Source organism: Salmo salar, chromosome ssa14, assembly GCF_905237065.1.
Source record: "Salmo salar chromosome ssa14, Ssal_v3.1, whole genome shotgun sequence".
NCBI classification, from domain to species: Eukaryota; Metazoa; Chordata; class Actinopteri; order Salmoniformes; family Salmonidae; genus Salmo; species Salmo salar.
The window spans coordinates 99,274,246-99,298,612 of NC_059455.1; the positions used below are offsets into that span (position 1 = coordinate 99,274,246).

General features: G+C 44.0%; 2 protein-coding genes across 3 annotated transcripts in view; one reads left to right on the forward strand and one right to left on the reverse strand.

Annotated features, from left to right (window-relative positions):
- The window catches only part of LOC106570754 (type 2 phosphatidylinositol 4,5-bisphosphate 4-phosphatase), a 33,618-nt gene extending 32,981 nt beyond the window's left edge, over window positions 1-637 (reverse strand). The window contains exon 1 of one of the 2 annotated variants that reach the window (XM_014143240.2): window positions 325-637. In XM_014143240.2, the coding sequence (XP_013998715.1) occupies window positions 325-433 (109 nt within the window). In that variant the 5' untranslated portion in view covers window positions 434-637. The remainder of the gene's footprint in view (window positions 1-324) is intronic. The other variant, XM_014143241.2, reaches the window with a different exon arrangement.
- Window positions 638-1,465: 828 nt separating this feature from the next.
- Window positions 1,466-14,341, forward strand: otud6b (OTU deubiquitinase 6B). The gene is made up of 8 exons (XM_014143239.2): window positions 1,466-1,754; window positions 3,876-4,030; window positions 9,309-9,413; window positions 9,622-9,769; window positions 10,391-10,555; window positions 11,468-11,529; window positions 11,783-11,889; window positions 14,133-14,341. The coding sequence occupies exons 1-8, from the start codon at window positions 1,679-1,681 to the stop codon at window positions 14,227-14,229; spliced, it is 915 nt and encodes a 304-aa protein (XP_013998714.1). The 5' UTR covers window positions 1,466-1,678; the 3' UTR covers window positions 14,230-14,341.
- The last annotated feature ends 10,026 nt before the right edge of the window (window positions 14,342-24,367 follow it).

The window sequence follows — 24,367 nt, forward strand, 5'->3', positions numbered from 1 at the left end:
TCTGATAATGTCCTTCTTGCTCGTCTGAAGTAATGGCTGCCAGCATCACATATCCTTTTAAGAAGACGTGTAAACAGTATTACCCAGTAACACAGATCGTGATGCGAGTCATTTCTGCAGAATACTGAATGACAACTGGAAAATATTCGGCTAGGCCTTCTACTGCAAACTCAACCTTTCTGATTTTTGACTGACGTCCTTCTCTTGTCCGTTACAATTTAACGCACTACGCAACAACAAAAAAATATATATAATGCTCAACACGATAATCCCCCAAAATGATTCAGCATTCACGGGGGGAGTCATAGCCTGAAGTCGGTTTACCTCTCGGACTCGTGTCCTGCAGGTAGGAAGGCGGTCCCGACGGTGTGACATTCCCGGAGTTCGGTGCTGAGAGCAGCGGGGACCGTTCATCCATGCCTTCGTCGGCCATGGCGGCAGCAGTTCACCCAAAGCAGACGACTAAACAAGGAGCAGAAGGACAGCCGATGCGGCGGAGCCTCTCCTCTGGCCAGTGTTTCCTCTGGAGGGGGTCGGCCAGCAGATCGGTGGTAGCCTGCTGCTCCAGAGAGGGTAGTTCCTCAGAGGTGGAGCTACAGACACCGAAACGGGACCGGGTGGGAGGGAGGGTTATGAGTGACTGAATGCAGAGAGAGAGTGAGCCACACTCCCCAACCCAACCCGTTCCCCCCAGGCACAGTGCCGGCATGCCATTTAGTAGGTCTGCAAAGTACACTAAATCATCATTTTAATTCTTTAAGATACAGTTTACATCCTCCAAAATGACAGATTTGAGGAATAAAATACGACCAGGCCCTAGGGGCTACTGTAGACAGGCTATATTAAATTGTATTATATGTTTAACAGATTAAACAAAACTAACCATGAATATTTCATATTATATCCTGATGTTGGTGGAGGATGAGGTGTTTCCTCCGCGTAAAAGCGGTTTGGGTGTCTAGAAAAAAAAACACTATATAAATCCAATCAATGAATGATCTATTCTGTTTTATTCTATTCTGATCTATGTTTAACAATGTTACTCTGAATGATATAGGTGTGTTTTCTAAAACAAAAGCAAAAGAGAATATATTCTTGAAGATCTGCTACTTCTATCATTTTCACCTCAGTTACCAGTAATCGATTATATCATATCGATCATATAGCCATAAAGAATTATTCATTCAAATCATTCTGTGATTGATGTTGAAGACAGTATTTTTTTTTTTTAGACTTATTTGTTATTTTAATTAAGCTTCACTGACGTTTTGCTCATTGCCAATGCCATATAATCGGATATAATCGATCTTTGAGAAACCAACGTTTTAAAGATTCCTGAAAATAAATGATATCAAACTTAAAAGTTGAACGTGAAACAGCGATTTTAGATTTAACGTCCAAAAATAAAAACGTCTTTATTCGACTAGAAGCTCCTAACCAATCAACTCAGGAAACTGTTGCGACGTGATGACCAGAAACATCGCGATATTTCAGGAGCCGGAAGTATGGTGCTCAACACGTTTCAAATGTAATGGATGGTCAGCTGACGTAAACTTGTATCTGATATCAATAATGTTCCAATTCTACATAACAGCAAAACCATAACGTTGAATTGGATATATATATATATATATATATATGTGTTACAGTATTTATAAAATAAAATAAAAATACAGTCATGGAAGAGGTAGCGATAGAGACAGCCGAGGAGATGTTAGCCAGGCAACATCGCAAGGAGAAGAAGGACCTGCAAGGTTGGTAGCTACATGTAGTGTTATGATTTACAATGATGTCTTTGCTAGCTAGCCACATTTACAATTACTGTTTTAATCATTAGCGATTTAACATGTACTGGTAATCACGCTGTAGCATCCTGACTGGGATAGATATGACATGCCTGTCTGTTATTCTAGCTAGCTAATAATGACAAGTCTAACTTGTTGACAATCAAAACAGCATTTTAGTTTAGCCAAAGAAACTTGTATCTGTGGTTAGCTAGCTAGCTAATTGTTATGACCGTATGACTGCTGTAGGTTATTTTTATGACTGCTGTAGGCTATTTTTATGACTGCTGTAGGCTATTTTTATGACTGCTGTAGGCTATTGTTATGACTGCTGTAGGATATGGTTATGACTGCTGTAGGCTGTTGTTATGACTGCTGTAGGCTATTGTTATGACTGCTGTAGGCTGTTGTTATGGCCATATGACTGCTGTAGTCTGTTGTTATGGCCGTATGACTGCTGTAGGATATTGTTATGACTGCTGTAGGCTGTTGTTATGACTGCTGTAGGCTGTTGTTATGACTGCTGTAGTCTGTTGTTATGGCCGTATGACTGCTGTAGGATATTGTTATGACTGCTGTAGGCTGTTGTTATGACTGCTGTAGGCTGTTGTTATGACTGCTGTAGTCTGTTGTTATGGCCGTATGACTGCTGTAGGCTGTTGTTATGACTGCTGTAGGCTGTTGTTATGGCCATATGACTGCTGTAGGCTGTTGTTATGGCCATATGACTGTTGTAGGCTGTTGTTATGGCCATATGACTGCTGTAGGCTGTTGTTATGGCCATATGACTGCTGTAGGCTGTTGTTATGGCCATATGACTGCTGTAGGCTGTTGTTATGGCCATATGACTGCTGTAGGCTGTTGTTATGGCCATATGACTGTTGTAGGCTGTTGTTATGACCGTATGACTGCTGTAGGCTATTGTTATGACCGTATGACTGCTGTAGGCTGTTGTTATGACCGTATGACTGCTGTAGGCTGTTGTTATGACCGTATGACTGCTGTAGGCTGTTGTTATGACTACTGTAGGCTATTGTTATGGCCGTATGACTACTGGAGGCTATTGTTATGGCCGTATGACTACTGGAGGCTGTTGTTATGACTACTGTAGGCTATTGTTATGGCCGTATGACTGCTGTAGGCTGTTGTTATGACCGTATGACTACTGGAGGCTATTGTTATGGCCATATGACTACTGGAGGCTGTTGTTATGACTGCTGTAGGCTATTGTTACGGCCTTATTACTACTGGAGGCTATTGTTATGGCCATATGACTGCTGTAGGCTGTTATGGCCGTATGACTGCTGGAGACTATTGATATGGCCGTATGACTACTGGAGGCTATTGTTATGGCCGTATGACTACTGGAGGCTGTTGTTATGACTACTGGAGACTATTGTTATGACCGTATGACTACTGGAGGCTATTGTTATGGCCGTATGACTACTGGAGGCTATTGTTATGGCCGTATGACTACTGGAGGCTGTTGTTATGACTACTGGAGACTATTGTTATGGCCGTATGACTACTGGAGGCTATTGTTATGGCCGTATGACTACTGGAGGCTATTGTTATGGCCGTATGACTACTGGAGGCTATTGTTATGGCCGTATGACTACTGGAGGCTGTTGTTATGACTACTGGAGGCTGTTGTTATGACCGTGTGACTACTGGAGGCTATTGTTATGACCGTGTGACTACTGGAGGCTATTGTTATGACTACTGGAGGCTGTTGTTATGACTACTGGAGGCTATTGTTATGACTACTGGAGGCTATTGTTATGACTACTGGAGGCTATTGTTATGACTGCTGGAGGCTATTGTTATGACCGTATGACTACTGGAGGCTATTGTTATGACCGTGTGACTACTGGAGGCTATTGTTATGACTACTGGAGGCTATTGTTATGACCGTATGACCACTGGAGGCTATTGTTATGACCGTGTGACTACTGGAGGCTATTGTTATGACCGTATGACTACTGGAGGCTGTTGTTATGGCCGTGTGACTGCTGTAGAATATTGTTATGACTACTGTAGAATATTGTGATATGTGAGAAGCGGACATAAACCACTCATAAATGTTTTCAGCTAAAATCCAGAGCATGAAAAATGCTGTCCCCAAAAATGACAAGAAGAGGCGCAAACAGCTGACTGAGGATATTACCAAGCTGGAGGCTGAGCTGAGTCAGAAACACAACGAGGAACTCCGACAACTAGACTCATCAGGAGCAGGAGAGAACACGGTATCTGTTGTCCACATATCAGCCGTACTGATGACCAATAACATCTGTTGTCTAGTTATCAGCCGTACTGATGACCAATAACATCTGTTGTCTAGTTATCAGCCGTACTGATGACCAATAACATCTGTTGTCTAGTTATCAGCCGTACTGATGACCAATAACATCTGTTATCTAGTTATCAGCCGTACTGATGACCAATAACATCTGTTATCTACATATCAGCCGTACTGATGACCAATAACATCTGTTATCTACATATCAGCCGTACTGATGACCAATGACATCTGTTGTCCAGTTATCAGCCGTACTGATGACCAATGACATCTGTTGTCCACATATCAGCCGTACTGATGACCAATGACATCTGTTGTCCAGTTATCAGCCGTACTGATGACCAATGACATCTGTTGTCCACATATCAGCCGTACTGATGACCAATGACATCTGTTGTCCACATATCAGCCGTACTGATGACCAATGACATCTGTTGTCCACATATCAGCCGTACTGATGACCAATGACATCTGTTGTCCACATATCAGCCGTACTGATGACCAATAACATCTGTTATCCACATATCAGCCGTACTGATGACCAATAACATCTGTTGTCTAGTTATCAGCCGTACTGATGACCAATAACATCTGTTATCTACATATCAGCCGTACTGATGACCAATGACATCTGTTGTCCACATATCAGCCGTACTGATGACCAATGACATCTGTTGTCTAGTTATCAGCCGTACTGATGACCAATGACATCTGTTGTCTAGTTATCAGCCGTACTGATGACCAATAACATCTGTTGTCTAGTTATCAGCCGTACTGATGACCAATAACATCTGTTATCTACATATCAGCCGTACTGATGACCAATGACATCTGTTGTCCACATATCAGCCGTACTGATGACCAATGACATCTGTTGTCTAGTTATCAGCCGTACTGATGACCAATGACATCTGTTGTCTAGTTATCAGCCGTACTGATGACCAATGACATCTGTTGTCCACATATCAGTGGTTATATATGTTAGTAGTAGGGCTACTTGGTAACCCCAAAGGTCACTGGTTTGAAATCCCAGAGCCGACAACGTGAAAAATCTCACCACCTGTGCTCACATGAATGTTTTGATGATTGTACTTAAGCTCATTCAGAGCTAGGTGAAAAAGCTTTCCAGTGTCCTGTCCCTTCTGCTTGGAATGAGCTTCAAAAGTTCCTGAAATGACTGGAGCTCGTTCCTTTAAGTTAGTTTAAAGCTAGGTTAACCGCTATGATGGAAAATGAAGTGGGGGGGGGGCTGTCAATGTTTTGGCTCCTAGTTGCACCACCCTTTCCCAAACCAACTTTCTGTTCAATGTGTAAATGTTTTCTGATATTTTGGCCAGGTATATCTCTTGGAAAAGAGATTGTTCATCTCAATGAGACTAACCTGGTCAAATGACGCTGCGACCCAAAAGGTTATTATAGTCAACACAAAAACTGAAAAACAAAACTATTCATGAAGAAACTAAACAACTGAAATAAAATAATTAACAAAATACGTTTTTGAAAACTACAACTGTACTGAAAATATATTATCTTTGACTCAAACTAAATAAAATAAAAAATCATCATGAATTATGTTACATTTTAGTTGTTCTTCTAAACTTTGGGTAAAATTCTGATTGGGTTTCAAAGGTGTTTTCAAGTTTTTTTTTTTGGGGGGGAGTTTTCAAGCTACTTAATCTGGTGAGTAAATAATTATACGTCCAGTAGATGGCGATGTGTGAAACTGGCCGAGCTTGTGCATCACCATCACTGCAGGGGAAATCAGCTAAGTAGCTAAATTCTTCTTACATATGCTACTCAAGTTAAAAAAAAACATTGGATTGGTGTAAACATGTATGAGAGCGTTTCCTTATACCATATTTTTTTGGGGGCACCAGTCTTGGCACTATTCCTTTTAAAATCAAAGTCACATTGAGATTGACATTATAAACCGAACCTAACCCATCACCTGATGTAATACCAAAGACTATCTTTATACTGACAAGAGACGGGACTCTATACTCTAATAATGGGAATAAATGTCCGCAAAGGCAGAAAGCAGGCAGGAGGAGGCGGGAGCAGGCTGGAACATTCTAGCCAATGAGAGGGCAGATTTGCGTGTGAACAACAGGCACAAGTCTGATCAAATGGTATTTTTTTTCTCTCAAAGATGCCACGTGCGTCCGCTTATTTCAGTACATTCATTACAACCTAAACATTATCAAACTTATATTCAATCAAATAAACCTCACGTAGCAAATTATCAATTCAATTTTATGTTGACCAAATTCATCACTCTCCCATTGACCTGCATTCAAAAAATCTCCAATTCCACTGGTTTAACGCTGTATTTTCGCTCGGACAGAATTTTTGGACGGGTCAAATCTTCTCGGTTCAGCTCTTCCTCTCTGGTATTACTGCCCCCCATTTGCAAGACATTCCCCCCAAAAAACTATTTCCGATAAAAAAGCGAATAGAAATAAAAACTCATATAATAACACAACACTATAATAACCTTTCTGTGACCCCCTCCCTGATAACCTTTCTGTGACCCCACTCCCTCCCTGATAACCTTTCTGTGACCCCACTCCCTCCCTGATAACCTTTCTGTGACCCCACTCCCTCGACAACCTTTCTGTAACCCCACTCCCCTGATAACCTTGCTGTGACCCCACTCCCTGATAACCTTTCTGTGACCCCACTCCCACCCTGATAACCTTTCTGTGACCCCACTCCCTCCCTGATAACCTTTCTGTGACCCCACTCCCTCCCTGATAACCTTTCTGTGACCCCACTCCCTGACAACCTTTCTGTAACCCCACTCCCTGATAACCTTTCTGTGACCCCACTCCCACCCTGATAACCTTTCTGTGACCCCACTCCCTGATAACCTTGCTGTGACCCCACTCCCTCCCTGATAACCTTGCTGTGACCCCACTCCCTGATAACCTTTCTGTGACCCCACTCCCTGATAACCTTGCTGTGACCCCACTCCCTCCCTGATAACCTTTCTGTGACCCCACTCCCTCCCTGATAACCTTTCTGTGACCCCACTCCCTCCCTGATAACCTTTCTGCGACCCCACTCCCTGATAACCTTTCTGTGACCCCACTCCCTGATAACCTTTCTGTGACCCCACTCCCTCCCTGATAACCTTTCTGTGACCCCACTCCCTGATAACCTTTCTGTGACCCCACTCCCACCCTGATAACCTTTCTGTGACCCCACTCCCTCCCTGATAACCTTTCTGTGACCCCACTCCCACCCTGATAACCTTTCTGTGACCCCACTCCCTGATAACCTTTCTGCGACCCCACTCCCTGATAACCTTTCTGTGACCCCACTCCCTGATAACCTTGCTGTGACCCCACTCCCTCCCTGATAACCTTTCTGTGACCCCACTCCCTGATAACCTTTCTGCGACCCCACTCCCTGATAACCTTTCTGTGACCCCACTCCCTGATAACCTTGCTGTGACCCCACTCCCACCCTGATAACCTTGCTGTGACCCCACTCCCTGATAACCTTTCTGTGACCCCACTCCCACCCTGATAACCTTTCTGTGACCCCACTCCCACCCTGATAACCTTTCTGTGACCCCACTCCCTCCCTGATAACCTTGCTGTGACCCCACTCCCTGATAACCTTTCTGTAACCCCACTCCCTGATAACCTTTCTGTGACCCCACTCCCTGATAACCTTTCTGTGACCCCACTCCCACCCTGATAACCTTTCTGTGACCCCACTCCCTGATAACCTTGCTGTGACCCCACTCCCTCCCTGATAACCTTGCTGTGACCCCACTCCCTCCCTGATAACCTTTCTGTGACCCCACTCCCACCCTGATAACCTTTCTGTGACCCCACTCCCTGATAACCTTTCTGTGACCCCACTCCCTCCCTGATAACCTTTCTGCGACCCCACTCCCTGATAACCTTTCTGTGACCCCACTCCCTGACAACCTTTCTGTGACCCCACTCCCTGATAACCTTTCTGTGACCCCACTCCCTCCCCGATAACCTTTCTGTGACCCCACTCCCTCCCTGATAACCTTTCTGTGACCCCACTCCCTGATAACCTTTCTGTGACCCCACTCCCACCCTGATAACCTTTCTGTGACCCCACTCCCTGATAACCTTTCTGTGACCCCACTCCCTGATAACCTTGCTGTGACCCCACTCCCTCCCTGATAACCTTTCTGTGACCCCACTCCCTCCCTGATAACCTTTCTGTGACCCCACTCCCTGATAACCTTTCTGTGACCCCACTCCCTGATAACCTTTCTGTGACCCCACTCCCACCCTGATAACCTTTCTGTAACCCCACTCCCTGATAACCTTTCTGTGACCCCACTCCCTGATAACCTTTCTGTGACCCCACTCCCACCCTGATAACCTTTCTGTGACCCCACTCCCTGATAACCTTGCTGTGACCCCACTCCCTCCCTGATAACCTTGCTGTGACCCCACTCCCTCCATGATAACCTTTCTGCGACCCCACTCCCTCCCTGATAACCTTTCTGCGACCCCACTCCCTCCCTGATAACCTTTCTGCGACCCCACTCCCTCCCTGATAACCTTGCTGTGACCCCACTCCCTCCCTGATAACCTTGCTGTGACCCCACTCCCTCCCTGATAACCTTGCTGTGACCCCACACCCTCCCTGATAACCTTTCTGTGACCCCACTCCCTGATAACCTTTCTGTGACCCCACTCCCACCCTGATAACCTTTCTGTGACCCCACTCCCTGATAACCTTTCTGCGACCCCACTCCCTGATAACCTTTCTGCGACCCCACTCCCTCCCTGATAACCTTTCTGCGACCCCTCTCCCTCCCTGATAACCTTTCTGCGACCCCACTCCCTCCCTGATAACCTTGCTGTGACCCCACTCCCTCCCTGATAACCTTGCTGTGACCCCACACCCTCCCCGATAACCTTGCTGTGACCCCACTCCCTCCCTGATAACCTTGCTGTGACCCCACTCCCTCCCTGATAACCTTTCTGCGACCCCACTCCCTCAGGGAGTTGGGATATGTAAGAAACACATTTCCATTTTATAACCTATTTGTGTCTGTGTGTGAATATCATGTTATATCTTACCTGTGTTATTTTATTTCATGGAATCATTATTGTTATCACCGTCCACAATCTTTAATTGTAAATAGTCACACAGGTAAATAACTTGGCATGTTTTAATAACAGATATATATATATATATATATATATATACCTCCTTCTCTTAAGGTGGAAGAGGTTGTGAATGGAGTAGAGTCCCTGGCTTTGGAAGGAGATGGGGAGCAGAAAGATGCCAAACAAGGTGGAGGTCCATCCAAGGCACAGAAGAGACGGGTGAGCTCTAATGCATTGTGTCAGTCACTGTAATACCTTAATGTATTACCCTTCAATGAGCCCTAAACTCCTGCTGGTTTTTTATTGTTGTTCTAATCCTCTCATTTACCAGGTGCAATAACATGAGATTGATGTAATCCTTTATTTAGTTTCGCATTGGAGGTCAAGTCTCATGTGTGTCCTCCCTGTGCTCTCGGAACCCTCCCAGGATAAGAAGGCAGCCGCGGAGAAGGAGAGAGAACGTCGCATAGCGGAGGCAGAGGTGGAGAACCTGTCTGGGCTGAGACACCAGGAGGGACTGAAGTTGTCCCAGAAACTAGTAGAGCGCCAGCTGCAGATCAGGGAGATTTCTTCAGGTAGGACCCGCAAGGGGGAGGGGGTAGGACCCACAGCAGGGGGTAGGACCCACAGCAGGGGGTAGGACCCACAGCAGGGGGTAGGACCCGCAGCAGGGGGGGTAGGACTCGCAGCAGGGGGGGGTAGGACCCGCAGCAGGGGGGGTAGGACTCGCAGCAGGGGGGGTAGGACCCGCAGCAGGGGGGTAGGACTCGCAGCAGGGGGGGTAGGACCCGCAGCAGGGGGGTAGGACTCGCAGCAGGGGGGGTAGGGCCCCCAGCAGGGGGGTAGGACTCGCAGCAGGGGGGGTAGGACCCGCAGCAGGGGGTAGGACTCGCAGCAGGGGGGTAGGACTCGCAGCAGGGGGGGTAGGACCCGCAGCAGGGGGGTAGGACTCGCAGCAGGGGGGTAGGACCCACAGCAGGGGGGGTAGGACCCGCAGCAGGGGGGGTAGGACCCCCTGGGTGGCAGGTGGCCTAGCGGTTAGAGAATCAGGCCAGCAAATGGAGGGTTGCCGGGTTGGAATGAGCGAGGCACTTTCTTAGGGACGTGTGTATCTCAGAGGGAAGTTGGATTGTGAGCATAAAGACTCCAATTTCATTCCCTGGCAAGTTAATGTAAAGTAAACTGTCCTCCCTCAGATGGCCACTGTATGTACCGTGCTGTGGAGGATCAGTTGGGGCAGCATGGCTTAGGTCTGACCCTGAAGGACCTCCGGGCCAAAACCGCTCAGCACATGAGGAGCCACGCTGACGACTTCCTTCCCTTCCTCACTAACACCAACACAGGGGACATGTACACGGCTGGTGAGGACGAGCTGAACTCTTCTCTTCGGGGGGGACGGTTTAGTTAAGACATTAAAACGGTGGTTTCCCCAGACACAGATTAAGCCTTGTCGAGTACTAAAAAGCGTGATCAGTGACGAGAACTTTTTTTTTATTGAAATGGCTTTTGAATCCAGGACTAAACTGAATCTGTGTCTAGAAAACCATCTCTGGGTTTTATGTTGTTGTTGTTCTGAATGAGTGATTAGAACAGAAAAATAATGCTTTTAACGGATTTTCATGAAATGTAATCCGTTAAAAGGGATTCTTTTGGAGGAAGGATTGTTTTTCACATTTGTATCTTAAAACATAATTGAGAAATAATGAATTGAAGTTGTTATATTTGGGGCATTATGACCTTACCCACGCCATAATGTTTCATCTATAGATGCTACAAAACACAAGTTGTTATATTTGGGGCATTTTGACCTTACCCACGCCATAATGTTTCATCTATAGATGCTACAAAACACAAGTTGTTATATTTGGGGCATTATGACCTTACCCACGCCATAATGTTTCATCTATAGATGCTACAAAACACAAGTTGTTATATTTGGGGCATTTTGACCTTACCCACGCCATAATGTTTCATCTATAGATGCTACAAAACACAAGTTGTTATGAAGCTTTACCACTTCCTCTGTAATATGATTCAGATTGATCAATAACAACTTTCTTACGTAAATATATTCAGTATCACTTGTGGTCCGCTCTGCAGTGTCACTCCAGTGTGTGATCACTACCTCTGTGTGTGTGTGTGTGTGTGTGTGTGTGTGTGTGTGTGTGTGTGTGTGTGTGTGTGTGTGTGTGTGTGTGTGTGTGTGTGTGTGTGTGTGTGTGTGTGTGTGTGTGTGTGTGTTTGTGTTTGTGTGTTTGTGTTTGTGTTTCCAGATGAGTTTGACAAGTATTGCAGTGATGTGGCAGACACAGCCGCCTGGGGTGGACAATTGGAGGTATCTTCAACTTTATTTCAACTTTAGGAAAGTTAATCCGTTCAATCACTTGATCAGGGAATTTATTTCATCAAAGGACCCAACAGAGCACCTTGTGTCATAACGGTTTTATAATGATTTATAAATGATCTAGAAACTGTAAATTAACATTTACAAACGACTTATAGTTAGCGTACCTTAGTGTAAAATGGTACCAACATGGGGTCAGATGTACTCTGGGATTTATGTGTGCTGTTCATTTGTTTCCTAACAGCTGAGAGCTCTGACACAGATCCTTCAACGGCCAATAGAAGTGCTCCAAGCTGATTCCCCAGCTATAATGATTGGAGAGGAATTTAACAAGTCACCCATCACCCTTATGTAAGGACCATGTCAGTTAACCTCTATACTGTTAGCACCATGTCAGTTAACCTCTATACTGTTAGCACCATGTCAGTTAACCTCTATACTGTTAGCACCATGTCAGTTAACCTCTATACTGTTAGCACCATGTCAGTTAACCTCTATAGTGTTAGCACCATGTCAGTTAACCTCTATACTGTTAGCACCATGTCAGTTAACCTCTATACTGTTAGCACCATGTCAGTTAACCTCTATACTGTTAGCACCATGTCAGTTAACCTCTATACTGTTAGCACCATGTCAGTTAACCTCTATACTGTTAGCACCATGTCAGTTAACCTCTATACTGTTAGCACCATGTCAGTTAACCTCTATACTGTTAGCACCATGTCAGTTAACCTCTATACTGTTAGCACCATGTCAGTTAACCTCTATACTGTTAGCACCATGTCAGTTAACCTCAATACTGTTAGCACCATGTCAGTTAACCTCTATACTGTTAGCAACATGTCAGTTAACCTCTATACTGTTAGCACCATGTCAGTTAACCTCTATACTGTTAGCACCATGTCAGTTAACCTTCTGTTAGCACCATGTCAGTTAACCTCTATACTGTTAGCACCGTGTCAGTTAACCTCTATACTGTTAGCACCGTGTCAGTTAACCTCTATACTGTTAGCACCATGCCAGTTAACCTCTATACTGTTAGCACCATGTCAGTTAACCTCTATACTGTTAGCACCATGTCAGTTAACCTCTATACTGTTAGCACCATGTCAGTTAACCTCTATACTGTTAGCACCATGTCAGTTAACCCTCTGTTAGCACCATGTCAGTTAACCTCAATACTGTTAGCACCATGTCAGTTAACCTCTATACTGTTAGCACCATGTCAGTTAACCTTCTGTTAGCACCATGTCAGTTAACCTCTATACTGTTAGCACCATGTCAGTTAACCTCTATACTGTTAGCACCATGTCAGTTAACCTCTATACTGTTAGCACCATGTCAGTTAACCTCTATACTGTTAGCACCATGTCAGTTAACCCTCTGTTAGCACCATGTCAGTTAACCTCTATACTGTTAGCACCATGTCAGTTAACCTCTATACTGTTAGCACCATGTCAGTTAACCTTCTGTTAGCAACATGTCAGTTAACCTCTATACTCTTAGCACCATGCCAGTTAACCTCTATACTCTTAGCACCATGCCAGTTAACCTCTATACTGTTAGCACCATGTCAGTTAACCTCTATACTGTTAGCACCATGCCAGTTAACCTCTATACTGTTAGCACCATGTCAGTTAACCTCTATACTGTTAGCACCATGTCAGTTAACCTCTATACTGTTAGCACCATGTCAGTTAACCCTCTGTTAGCACCATGTCAGTTAACCTCTATACTGTTAGCACCATGTCAGTTAACCTCTATACTGTTAGCACCATGTCAGTTAACCTCTATACTGTTAGCACCATGCCAGTTAACCTCTATACTGTTAGCACCATGTCAGTTAACCTCTATACTGTTAGCACCATGTCAGTTAACCTCTATACTGTTAGCAACATGTCAGTTAACCTCTATACTGTTAGCACCATGTCAGTTAACCTCTATACTGTTAGCACCATGTCAGTTAACCTTCTGTTAGCAACATGTCAGTTAACCTCTATACTCTTAGCACCATGCCAGTTAACCTCTATACTGTTAGCAACATGTCAGTTAACCTCTATACTGTTAGCACCATGTCAGTTAACCTCTATACTGTTAGCACCATGTCAGTTAACCTTCTGTTAGCACCATGCCAGTTAACCTCTATACTGTTAGCACCATGTCAGTTAACCTCTATACTGTTAGCACCATGTCAGTTAACCTCTATACTGTTAGCACCATGTCAGTTAACCTCTATACTGTTAGCACCATGCCAGTTAACCTCTATACTGTTAGCACCATGTCAGTTAACCTCTATACTGTTAGCACCATGTCAGTTAACCTCTATACTGTTAGCACCATGTCAGTTAACCTCTATACTGTTAGCACCATGTCAGTTAACCTCTATACTGTTAGCACCATGTCAGTTAACCTCCATTCCTCCCGTTACATCCTTAGCTCAGTTTATCAAGTCATTTGAGTGGTTACATTTCATCAGCCCCATTCACGATCGGCCTTATAGTAAACCAAAGTGACGGGGCTGCCATTTGGCAGAAAAACAAATTATTCAAATGATGGATTGTGCCTTTTTTAAATTGTTGCGATTGTGTTTCCAGTTACATGCGTCATGCGTACGGACTGGGAGAACACTACAACTCAGTGGAACGGATGAAAGACCCTGCTGCTCAAGAGGAGACCCGAGACGCTCATTGAGTTCCGTTATAATCAATGATAAAGTCATCTATACTGAATGAAAATATAAAACACAACATGTAAAGTGTCATGTTTCATCAGCTGAAATAAAAGATCCCAGAAATGTTCCATACGCACAAAAATCTTATTTCTCTAAATTTTTATACATACATTTGTTTCCATCCCTGTTAGTGAGCATTTCTCCTTTGCCAAGATAATCCATCCACCTGACAGGTGTGGCATATCAAGAAGCTGATTAAACAGCATGGTCATTACACAGGTGCACCTTGTGCTGGGGGACAATAAAAGGCCACTCTCAAATGTGCAGTTTTGTCACACAACACAATGCCACAGATGTTATAATTTTTTAGGGAGGTGTGCAATTATCATGCTGATTGCAGGAATGTCCATCAGAGCCGTTGCCAGAAAAGTGAATGTTAATTTCTCTACCATAAGCCGCCTCCAATGTCGTTTTAGAGAATTTGGAAGTACATCCAACCGGCCTCACAACCGTCAAACCACGTGTATGGCGTTGTGTGGGCGAGCGGTTTGCTGATGTCAATGTTGTGAACAGAGTGCCCCATGGTGGTAGTGGCGTTATGGTATGGGCCCCACGGTGGAGGTGGGGTTATGGTATGGGCCCCACGGTGGAGGTGGGGTTATGGTATGGGCCCCACGGTGGAGGTGGGGTTATGGTATGGGCAGGCATAAGCTACGGACAACGAAAACAATTTCATTTTATCAATGGCAATTTGAATGCACAAAAATACCGTGACGAGATCCTGAGGCCCATTTTTTAATAGTTATCTGTGACCAACAGATTCATATCTGTATTCCTAGAAATGTGAAATCCATAGATTAGGCCCTAATTAATTTATTTTAATTGACTGATTTCCTCATATGAACTGTAACGCCGTAAAATCAATGACATTGTTGCACGTTGCGTTTATATTTTTGTTCAGTATATATGGTGTTATTAGATTTACGGTTTACTGTCTAAAAAAAAGTGCTTGCCATCCATGGAATTTTATGGGAGAGGAGAGAGAGGCAGAGAGACTGAAAATAATTCCACCTAACTATGTGGCGACTGAGAGAGTAGTTTGCCATCACAGTGAGCTGAGGAGGAATTGGAAGTAACTGTATACACCCTTCAGTGCTTGTGAATACTCCTGAAATCACCATGGAAATGTTATCTATTAAATATTGCTTTTGGTGGTGATGTGCTGTTATTTCCTATGACTGCAATATCAAAGGCTTATTGTCTTGTATGTGTGTATGCTGATGGACAATACAATTATCAAAATGGTTTTCAATTTTGTTTCATTTCCACTGGAAAGACATAAATGCAACAACAAAAAAATAACAGAACATATTGTCATGTTGAAAGTCCAATGTGCCAATTTAGGCATTTTATTCCAATGATCGGGACACATTCAGGGGCTACCTCTTATAGTAGCTAGAATGGATATGAAGTTCAGACAAAACCTGAAGGAAATAGAAAAACAATATCCTAAAATAATAACAGATTCCCAGGAGTGTCATAAAGCGTCTTGTTTCTATGGGAACCTGCCTCCCTTGTGGGAGTTTTTTGTATCCTGTGTACCAAATCATGGCTAACAATGTGGTTATCAGAGTTTTTTTTGACAATCTGACAATCTGAAATAGTCCACCTACACAGACAGTGTGGTGAAGAAGGTGCAACAGTGCCTCTTCAACCTCAGGAGGCTGAAGAAATTCAGCTTGGCCCATAAAACCCTCACAAACTTTTACAGATGCACCATTGAGAGCATCCTGTCGGGCTGTATCACCGCCTGGTACGGCAACTGCACCGTCCACAACCGCAGGGCTCTCCAGAGGGTAGTGAGGTCTGCACAACGCATCACCGGGGGCAAACTACCTGCCCTCTAGGACACCTACACCACCTGATGTCACAGGAAGGCCAAAAAGATCATCAAGGACAACAACCACCCGAGCCACTGCCTGTTCACCCCGCTATCATCCAGAAGGCGAGGTCAGTACAGGTGCATCAAAGCTGGGACCGAGAGACTGATAAACAGCTTCTATCTCAAGGCCATCAGACTGTTAAACAGCCATCACTAGGCGGCTTCCACCCAGTTACTCAACCCTGCACCTTAGAGGCTGCTGCCCTATATACATAGACATGGAATCACTGGTCACTTTAATAATGGAACACTAGTCACTTTAATAATGTTTACATACTGCTTTACTCATCTCATATGTACAGTGCCTTTGGAAAATATTGGATCGGGTTCAAGTCCGGGACTTTATATATATATATATGTGGTCCTGGGAATCGAACCCACTATCCTGGCATTCCAATGCTCTAACAAGAAGCATGCGAAGGTTATAAATGCTTTGTGATGCCTCGATTTAATATGCTTTATAAAGCCTTTATTAAGCGGTCCTTATGCCACCCTAAGCACAGGTTTATATCATATTTGACATAGTGGGTTATGTCACATTTGACATTAGTGGTTATGTCACACAGTTATGTCACATTTATAAACCCTTTATAGAACATGACATGCAGTTATAGATGATTAGTGGCACATGTATGTAGTATTTATGAAGGCCTTATGAAGGCTTTATGAAGCCTTTATAAGCTGCACGTCATTTAAAGTGGGACCATATATTCATACTCTGGACTCTGGACTACACCTGCAATACAACTTTACGTTAGATAGCTAGCTATAGTACAGCGGTGTCTGGTTATATGACTAGCCTGCTAGCTATAGTACAGTTGTATCTGGTTATATGACTAGCCTGCTAGCTATAGTACAGTTGTGTCTGGTTATATGACTAGCCTGCTAGCTATAGTACAGTTGTATCTGGTTATATGACTAGCCTGCTAGCTATAGTACAGTTGTGTCTGGTTATATGACTAGCCTGCTAGCTATAGTACAGTTGTGTCTGGTTATATGACTAGCCTGCTAGCTATAGTACAGCGGTGTCTGGTTATATGACTAGCCTGCTAGCTATAGTACAGTTGTGTATGGTTATATGACTAGCCTGCTAGCTATAGTACAGTTGTGTCTGGTTATATGACTAGCCTGCTAGCTATAGTACAGCGGTGTCTGGTTATATGACTAGCCTGCTAGCTATAGTACAGTTGTGTATGGTTATATGACTAGCCTGCTAGCTATAGTACAGTTGTATCTGGTTATATGACTAGCCTGCTAGCTATAGTACAGTTGTATCTGGTTATATGACTAGCCTGCTAGCTATAGTACAGTTGTGTCTGGTTATATGACTAGCCTGCTAGCTATAGTACAGTTGTATCTGGTTATATGACTAGCCTGCTAGCTATAGTACAGTTGTATCTGGTTATATGACTAGCCTGCTAGCTATAGTACAGTTGTGTCTGGTTATATGACTAGCCTGCTAGCTATAGTACAGTTGTATCTGGTTATATGACTAGCCTGCTAGCTATAGTACAGTTGTGTCTGGTTATATGACTAGCCTGCTAGCTATAGTACAGTTGTATCTGGTTATATGACTAGCCTGCTAGCTATAGTACAGTTGTGTCTGGTTATATGACTAGCCTGCTAGCTATAGTACAGTTGTATCTGGTTATATGACTAGCCTGCTAGCTATAGTACAGTTGTATCTGGTTATATGACTAGCCTGCTAGCTATAGTACAGTTGTATCTGGTTATATGACTAGCCTGCTAGCTATAGTACAGTTGTATCTGGTTATATGACTAGCCTGCTAGCTATAGTACAGTTGTGTCTGGTTATATGACTAGCCTGCTAGCTATAGTACAGTTGTATCTGGTTATATGACTAGCCTGCTAGCTATAGTACAGTTGTGTCTGGTTATATGACTAGCCTGCTAGCTATAGTACATGACATTTCAGATTACATAACACCTCTGGTGGCAAACTGTCCTGCTGTCAATATGGATTCTGACTTGAATAGGTACTGTACAGTACCATCACTGCCATTCCATGATAATCCCTTATCATCGTCACACACACACACACACACACACACACACACACACACACACACACACACACACACACACACACACACACACACACACACACACACATATCATAAAGGACTTCATAACCTCACTCTCCTCAATCTGAACCACAATCACTTCACAGTCCTTCCACCAGAGGTCAAAAGGTCACTTCACAGTCCTTCCACTAGAGGTCAAAAGGTCCCATCACAGTCCTTCCACTAGAGGTCAAAAGGTCACATGACAGTCCTTCCACTAGAGGTCAAAAGGTCACATCACAGTCCTTCCACCAGAGGTCAAAAGGTCACTTCACAGTCCTTCCACTAGAGGTCAAAAGGTCACATCACAGTCCTTCCACCAGAGGTCAAAAGGTCACATCACAGTCCTTCCACTAGAGGTCAAAAGGTCACATCACAGTCCTTCCACTAGAGGTCAAAAGGTCACATGACAGTCCTTCCACTAGAGGTCAAAAGGTCACATCACAGTCCTTCCACCAGAGGTCAAAAGGTCACTTCACAGTCCTTCCACTAGAGGTCAAAAGGTCACATCACAGTCCTTCCACTAGAGGTCAAAAGGTCACATGACAGTCCTTCCACTAGAGGTCAAAAGGTCACATGACAGTCCTTCCACTAGAGGTCAAAAGGTCACATCACAGTCCTTCCACCAGAGATCAAAAGGTCACATCACAGTCCTTCCACTAGAGGTCAAAAGGTCACATCACAGTCCTTCCACTAGAGGTCAAAAGGTCACATGACAGTCCTTCCACTAGAGGTCAAAAGGTCACATGACAGTCCTTCCACTAGAGGTCAAAAGGTCACATCACAGTCCTTCCACTAGAGGTCAAAAGGTCACATCACAGTCCTTCCACTAGAGGTCAAAAGGTCACATCACGGTCCTTCCACTAGAGGGCAAAAGGTCGCATCACAGTCCTTCCACCAGAGATCAAAAGGTCACATCACAGTCCTTCCACTAGAGGTCAAAAGGTCACATCACAGTCCTTCCACTAGAGGTCAAAAGGTCACATCACAGTCCTTCCACCAGAGATCAAAAGGTCACATCACAGTCCTTCCACTAGAGGTCAAAAGGTCACATCACAGTCCTTCCACCAGAGATCAAAAGGTCACATCACAGTCCTTCCACTAGAGGTCAAAAGGTCACATCACAGTCCTTCCACCAGAGATCAAAAGGTCACATCACAGTCCTTCCACTAGAGGTCAAAAGGTCACATCACAGTCCTTCCACTAGAGGTCAAAAGGTATACATTAATCAATGGTTGCGTGCTACTTCATCGACTTTGTTGTCATTGACAACAGATTGCTATAACATGTGATGTGGTCAGCTGATATGTAAAATACCTATCCAGGCGTCAGCAACGCTTCGGCAGAGGAACGCGCCCAAGTGCTCCATTTCAACAGACAGTCTAATTCTAATCTTTTTGCAACTAATTGGTTTTATGACCAATCAGATCAGCTCTGAAAAAGATCTGATTTGAAAAGATCTGAAGTGATTGGTCAAAAGACCAATTACTGTGAGAAAAAAAATATCAGAATTGGGCTGCCTGTGTAAACGCAGCCTATGTAAACATATTGAGCATCTGACCAAATTAACTCCAGATTTTACTTCTGGATGAACCTGAGATTTAGGCTAAATCTAGAAATATAACCACATTTTTGGTTCTCTCTGTTTTCATAGACTGGAAACCCTCAGTCCACTGGACAACCAATTGGAGGAACTTCCTGTAGAAATTCTCAAGAAAATAGTTGAGATTAATTGAACCATCGACAAGCTGGTCAGACTGCCCAATCAAATCTAGAGTTTGTCACAACTGGCCAGATTACAGAACTACCAGACGGTGGAGGTTGGTGACGTTTTTTTTGTATTACCATGGCCTTATTTCTCAGACCATCCCCCTGTACGTGTTCTCCTCTGTTCCTACAAGTGCTTCAATAAGAGCGGACATTCATACTATGTTGCTGCATCTGTATGAAGAGGTACTTCTATTTACAGTTTTTCTCAATTGCTAAAACACTAAAACCCATTGACTGAACAAAGTTCTCAGTTGCCTGGACTCATTTAGCTAATTATGCAGTCTGTTGTCAATACCTTAAACCATTTCACATGGTAAAACACAATTTGCAGATCTCACGTAGATTTTTCAGCAAAACTCTAAACACATTCTCAAAACACATTCTGCACTCTAATGCACATGTCATCCATACTGGTAAACACAAGTGGCAACAATCAAATACAAATAGAGAACACATGTCATTGATTGAACACAACCACTCAAAATGGATTTAACCTGTTTTCAAATGATGCGACACAACCAATATAAGCCAGTTCAGAGAGCAAACAGGTTGTTAAAGGTGGGAAGGAGAAAGTCTGAGAATGGATAGAAGAAACAATGTGAGAGGACGAGTGCGTATGCGAGGTGGGCGACGAGGAGGAAGAGGAGGAGGAGGAGGGCAAGAAAGAGGAAGAGGAGGACGAAGAGGAAGAGGAAGACAAAGAGTGGAAATATCTGATGAAATTGGAGCAACAGTTATAGACCATGTTCTTGTCCATGGACTGACAATGAGGGAAGCAGGACTTAGAGTGCAACCCAATTTGAGCCGATTTTCTGAGAACAGGTACAGTATACTACTGTATTTTTGTAATTGAAAATTTACTGTACCACACTATATGCAGCTGTTTCAATAGACATTTGTAAAGTTAATCACTGTATGTATTGTACTGCATTAATATGTCTTGTAACTGCACAACTACTTTTTGTAGAATTGCAAGGCTGCCACATGCAGGTGGAAGGACAGCTATATTCACTCGGGAGCAAGAGGCCGTTATAGTTAGCATGGTCCTTCAAGATAATGCAATTACGACTCAGAGAAATCCAGGAACGAGTGATACAAGACAACACACACTTCCAGGGAATCGACAGTGGGAGCATTTCCACAATTGACCGTGTCCTCCGTCGTAAACAGGATGCGAATGAAACAAGTATACAGAGTACCTTTGGAGCGCAACTCACCAAGGGTGAAAGAACTGCGAGCTCAGTATGTGCAATTAAGTGTACATTCAGAAACATTTACTGTAATCCAGATTGTCTACAGTACTAACACATACTATGTGAATGACATTACTCTTCAGTACATACAATGTATGTGAATCAGAAGTGCATACAGTAGGCCTAATTGTACTCTACAGTATAGCACTGTCTCTGTACGACTTACAAAATCCTACATGCAGTATATTGTATTTCTACACACAGACAATATTTGACTTGGAATCCTTGGACAGACCCCATGAGTTCATCTTTTGTCGATGAAGCAGGCTTCGATCTAACAAAGAGGAGGAGGAGAGGCCGAAACATGATTGGACAGCGGGGCATTATTGTGGCGATGTCACAATCTGTGTTGCTATCAGCAACCATGGTGTTCTACATCACCATGTTACACTCGGGCCATATCACACCCAGCGCCTTCTAACATTTATGGCCAATCTAAGAGATATTTTATTTGAGCAGCAGGTTCAAGAGCAGCAGGGTCGAGAGCTAAATGAGAATCCCATCCCCACCTATGTGATAGTGTGGGACAATGTCAGTTTCCACCGAGCTGCTCAGGTAAGGGAATTGGTTTAACATCAATGGGCAGTTTATGAACTTGTACCTCCCTCCATACTTGCCCTTTCCTGAATCCGATTGAGGAGTTCCTCTTGGAGATGGAAAGTGTATGATAGACAACTCTACACCAGAGTAAATCTGCTGCAAGCCATGGATTTAGCCTGTGGTGATATAGGTGAGGAATCATGTCAGGGTTGGATACGGCACACAAGAGGCTTCTTCCCCCGTTGCCTCAGGAGGGACAATATTGCTTGTGATGTGGACGAGGTGCTCTGGCCTGACCCAGCCCAAAGACAAGAAGAAGCACATTGATCACATGTTTACTCCTTTGATTTTTGTCCCTTTTAGTATTTGTATACTGTAGTACAATGCATTGTAGTCTGTATACTGTACAATGGACAAATTGTATGGCCCTGAACATTGTGCTTTCCATTTATTAACAGTACTGACTGCTCAATAGATTTTGACTGGTTGCAGGTTCATATCAACAAAGAACAAGACTTACAGTATCACAGAGACAAAGGACAAGTTTGTGAGATGCAGGGTACAGTACTGTAAAAATAGGGGTACAAGGAGGAGGAAGAATAAAAAACAATATTGCAAAGAGCAAAGCAGAGTAGTAATTTCTGATAAATTTTGAGCTACTATGACAGAACATGTTTTTGTTCATCAAAAGACAATGACGGAAAAATATGAATAATTTTTTTAGATTAAAAAATGTACTTCTCCCTGAGAATTGTATGTTTTGAACAATGTGCTTTCTATTTTTCGGTGTATTGTTTACTGACTGCTTGAGAGTGTATATCATTTTGATCACTTTGTTTATGATTTGAGAGCAGTGTTTGATTTTGAACACAGGTAAAACTGTTTTGAGGCGAATGTTTCATTTTGCGAGAGGAGTCAGAGGTTATGTAGATAGTGCTTGAAGATGAGGAGAGGAGAGGAGAGGATGGGAGAGGAGAGGAGAGGAGTCAGAGGTTATGTAAATAGTGCTTGAAGATGAGGAGAGGAGAGGAGAGGATGGGAGAGGAGAGGAGAGGAGTCAGAGGTTATGTAGATAGTGCTTGAAGATGAGGAGAGGAGAGGAGAGGATGGGAGAGGAGAGGAGAGGAGTCAGAGGTTATGTAGATAGTGCTTGAAGATGAGGAGAGGAGAGGAGAGGATGGGAGAGGAGAGGAGTCAGAGGTTATGTAAATAGTGCTTGAAGATGAGGAGAGGAGAGGAGAGGATGGGAGAGGAGAGGAGAGGAGTCAGAGGTTATGTAGATAGTGCTTGAAGATGAGGAGAGGAGAGGAGAGGATGGGAGAGGAGAGGAGAGGAGTCAGAGGTTATGTAGATAGTGCTTGAAGATGAGGAGAGGAGAGGAGAGGATGGGAGAGGAGAGGAGAGGAGTCAGAGGTTATGTAAATAGTGCTTGAAGATGAGGAGAGGAGAGGAGAGGATGGGAGAGGAGAGGAGAGGAGTCAGAGGTTATGTAAATAGTGCTTGAAGATGAGGTTTTGTGTTTAATGTTTTCAGGAAACGGAGCAAGGTTTCAGAAATCGTGTTTTAGCAATTGAGAAAAACTGTAAACACGTATCTGATATACTGTAAGTAATTAATTGCTGTTCTTTCAATCAAATATTTATTACATGCATATCCACCAGATGGCAGCAGAGGACCACAGTAAGAGACCAGACTCATGACACAATACCATAAGGCCAAAACAATGAGCTAGGTTGGATAGAGAGCTAGGTTGGATAGAGAGCTAGGTTGGACAGAGAGCTAGGTTGGATAGAGAGCTAGGTTGGCCAGAGAGCTAGGTTGGACGGAGAGCTAGGTTGGACGGAGAGCTAGGTTGGACAGAGAGCTAGGTTGGACAGAGAGCTAGGTTGGATAGAGAGCTAGGTTGGACAGAGAGCTAGGTTGGACAGAGAGCTAGGTTGGCCAGAGAGCTAGGTTGGCCAGAGAGCTAGGTTGGATAGAGAGCTAGGTTGGACAGAGAGCTAGGTTGGCCAGAGAGCTAGGTTGGACAGAGAGCTAGGTTGGACAGAGAGCTAGGTTGGCCAGAGAGCTAGGTTGGATAGAGAGCTAGGTTGGATAGAGAGCTAGGTTGGACAGAGAGCTAGGTTGGACAGAGAGCTAGGTTGGATACAGAGCCAGGTTGGACAGAGAGCCAGGTTGGACAGAGAGCTAGGTTGGATAGAGAGCTAGGTTGGATAGAGAGCTAGGTTGGACAGAGAGCTAGGTTGGACAGAGAGCTAGGTTGGATACAGAGCTAGGTTGGACAGAGAGCTAGGTTGGACAGAGAGCTAGGTTGGATAGAGAGCTAGGTTGGCCAGATAGCTAAGTTGGATAGAGAGCTAGGTTGGCCAGATAGCTAAGTTGGATAGAGAGCTAGGTTGGACAGAGAGCTAGGTTGGACAGAGAGCTAGGTTGGATAGAGAGCTAGGTTGGCCAGATAGCTAAGTTGGATAGAGAGCTAGGTTGGATAGAGAGCTAGGTTGGCCAGAGAGCTAGGTTGGCCAGAGAGCTAGGTTGGCCAGAGAGCTAGGTTGGCCAGAGAGCTAGGTTGG

Coding starts and splice junctions, on each gene's coding strand:
- otud6b (XM_014143239.2), top strand. CDS start 1,679: ATGGAAGAGGTAGCGATAGAGACAGCCGAGGAGATGTTAGCCAGGCAA. Junction 1,755..3,875: donor GGAGAAGAAGGACCTGCAAG/GTTGGTAGCTAC, acceptor AAATGTTTTCAG/CTAAAATCCAGAGCATGAAA. Junction 4,031..9,308: donor CAGGAGCAGGAGAGAACACG/GTATCTGTTGTC, acceptor CCTTCTCTTAAG/GTGGAAGAGGTTGTGAATGG.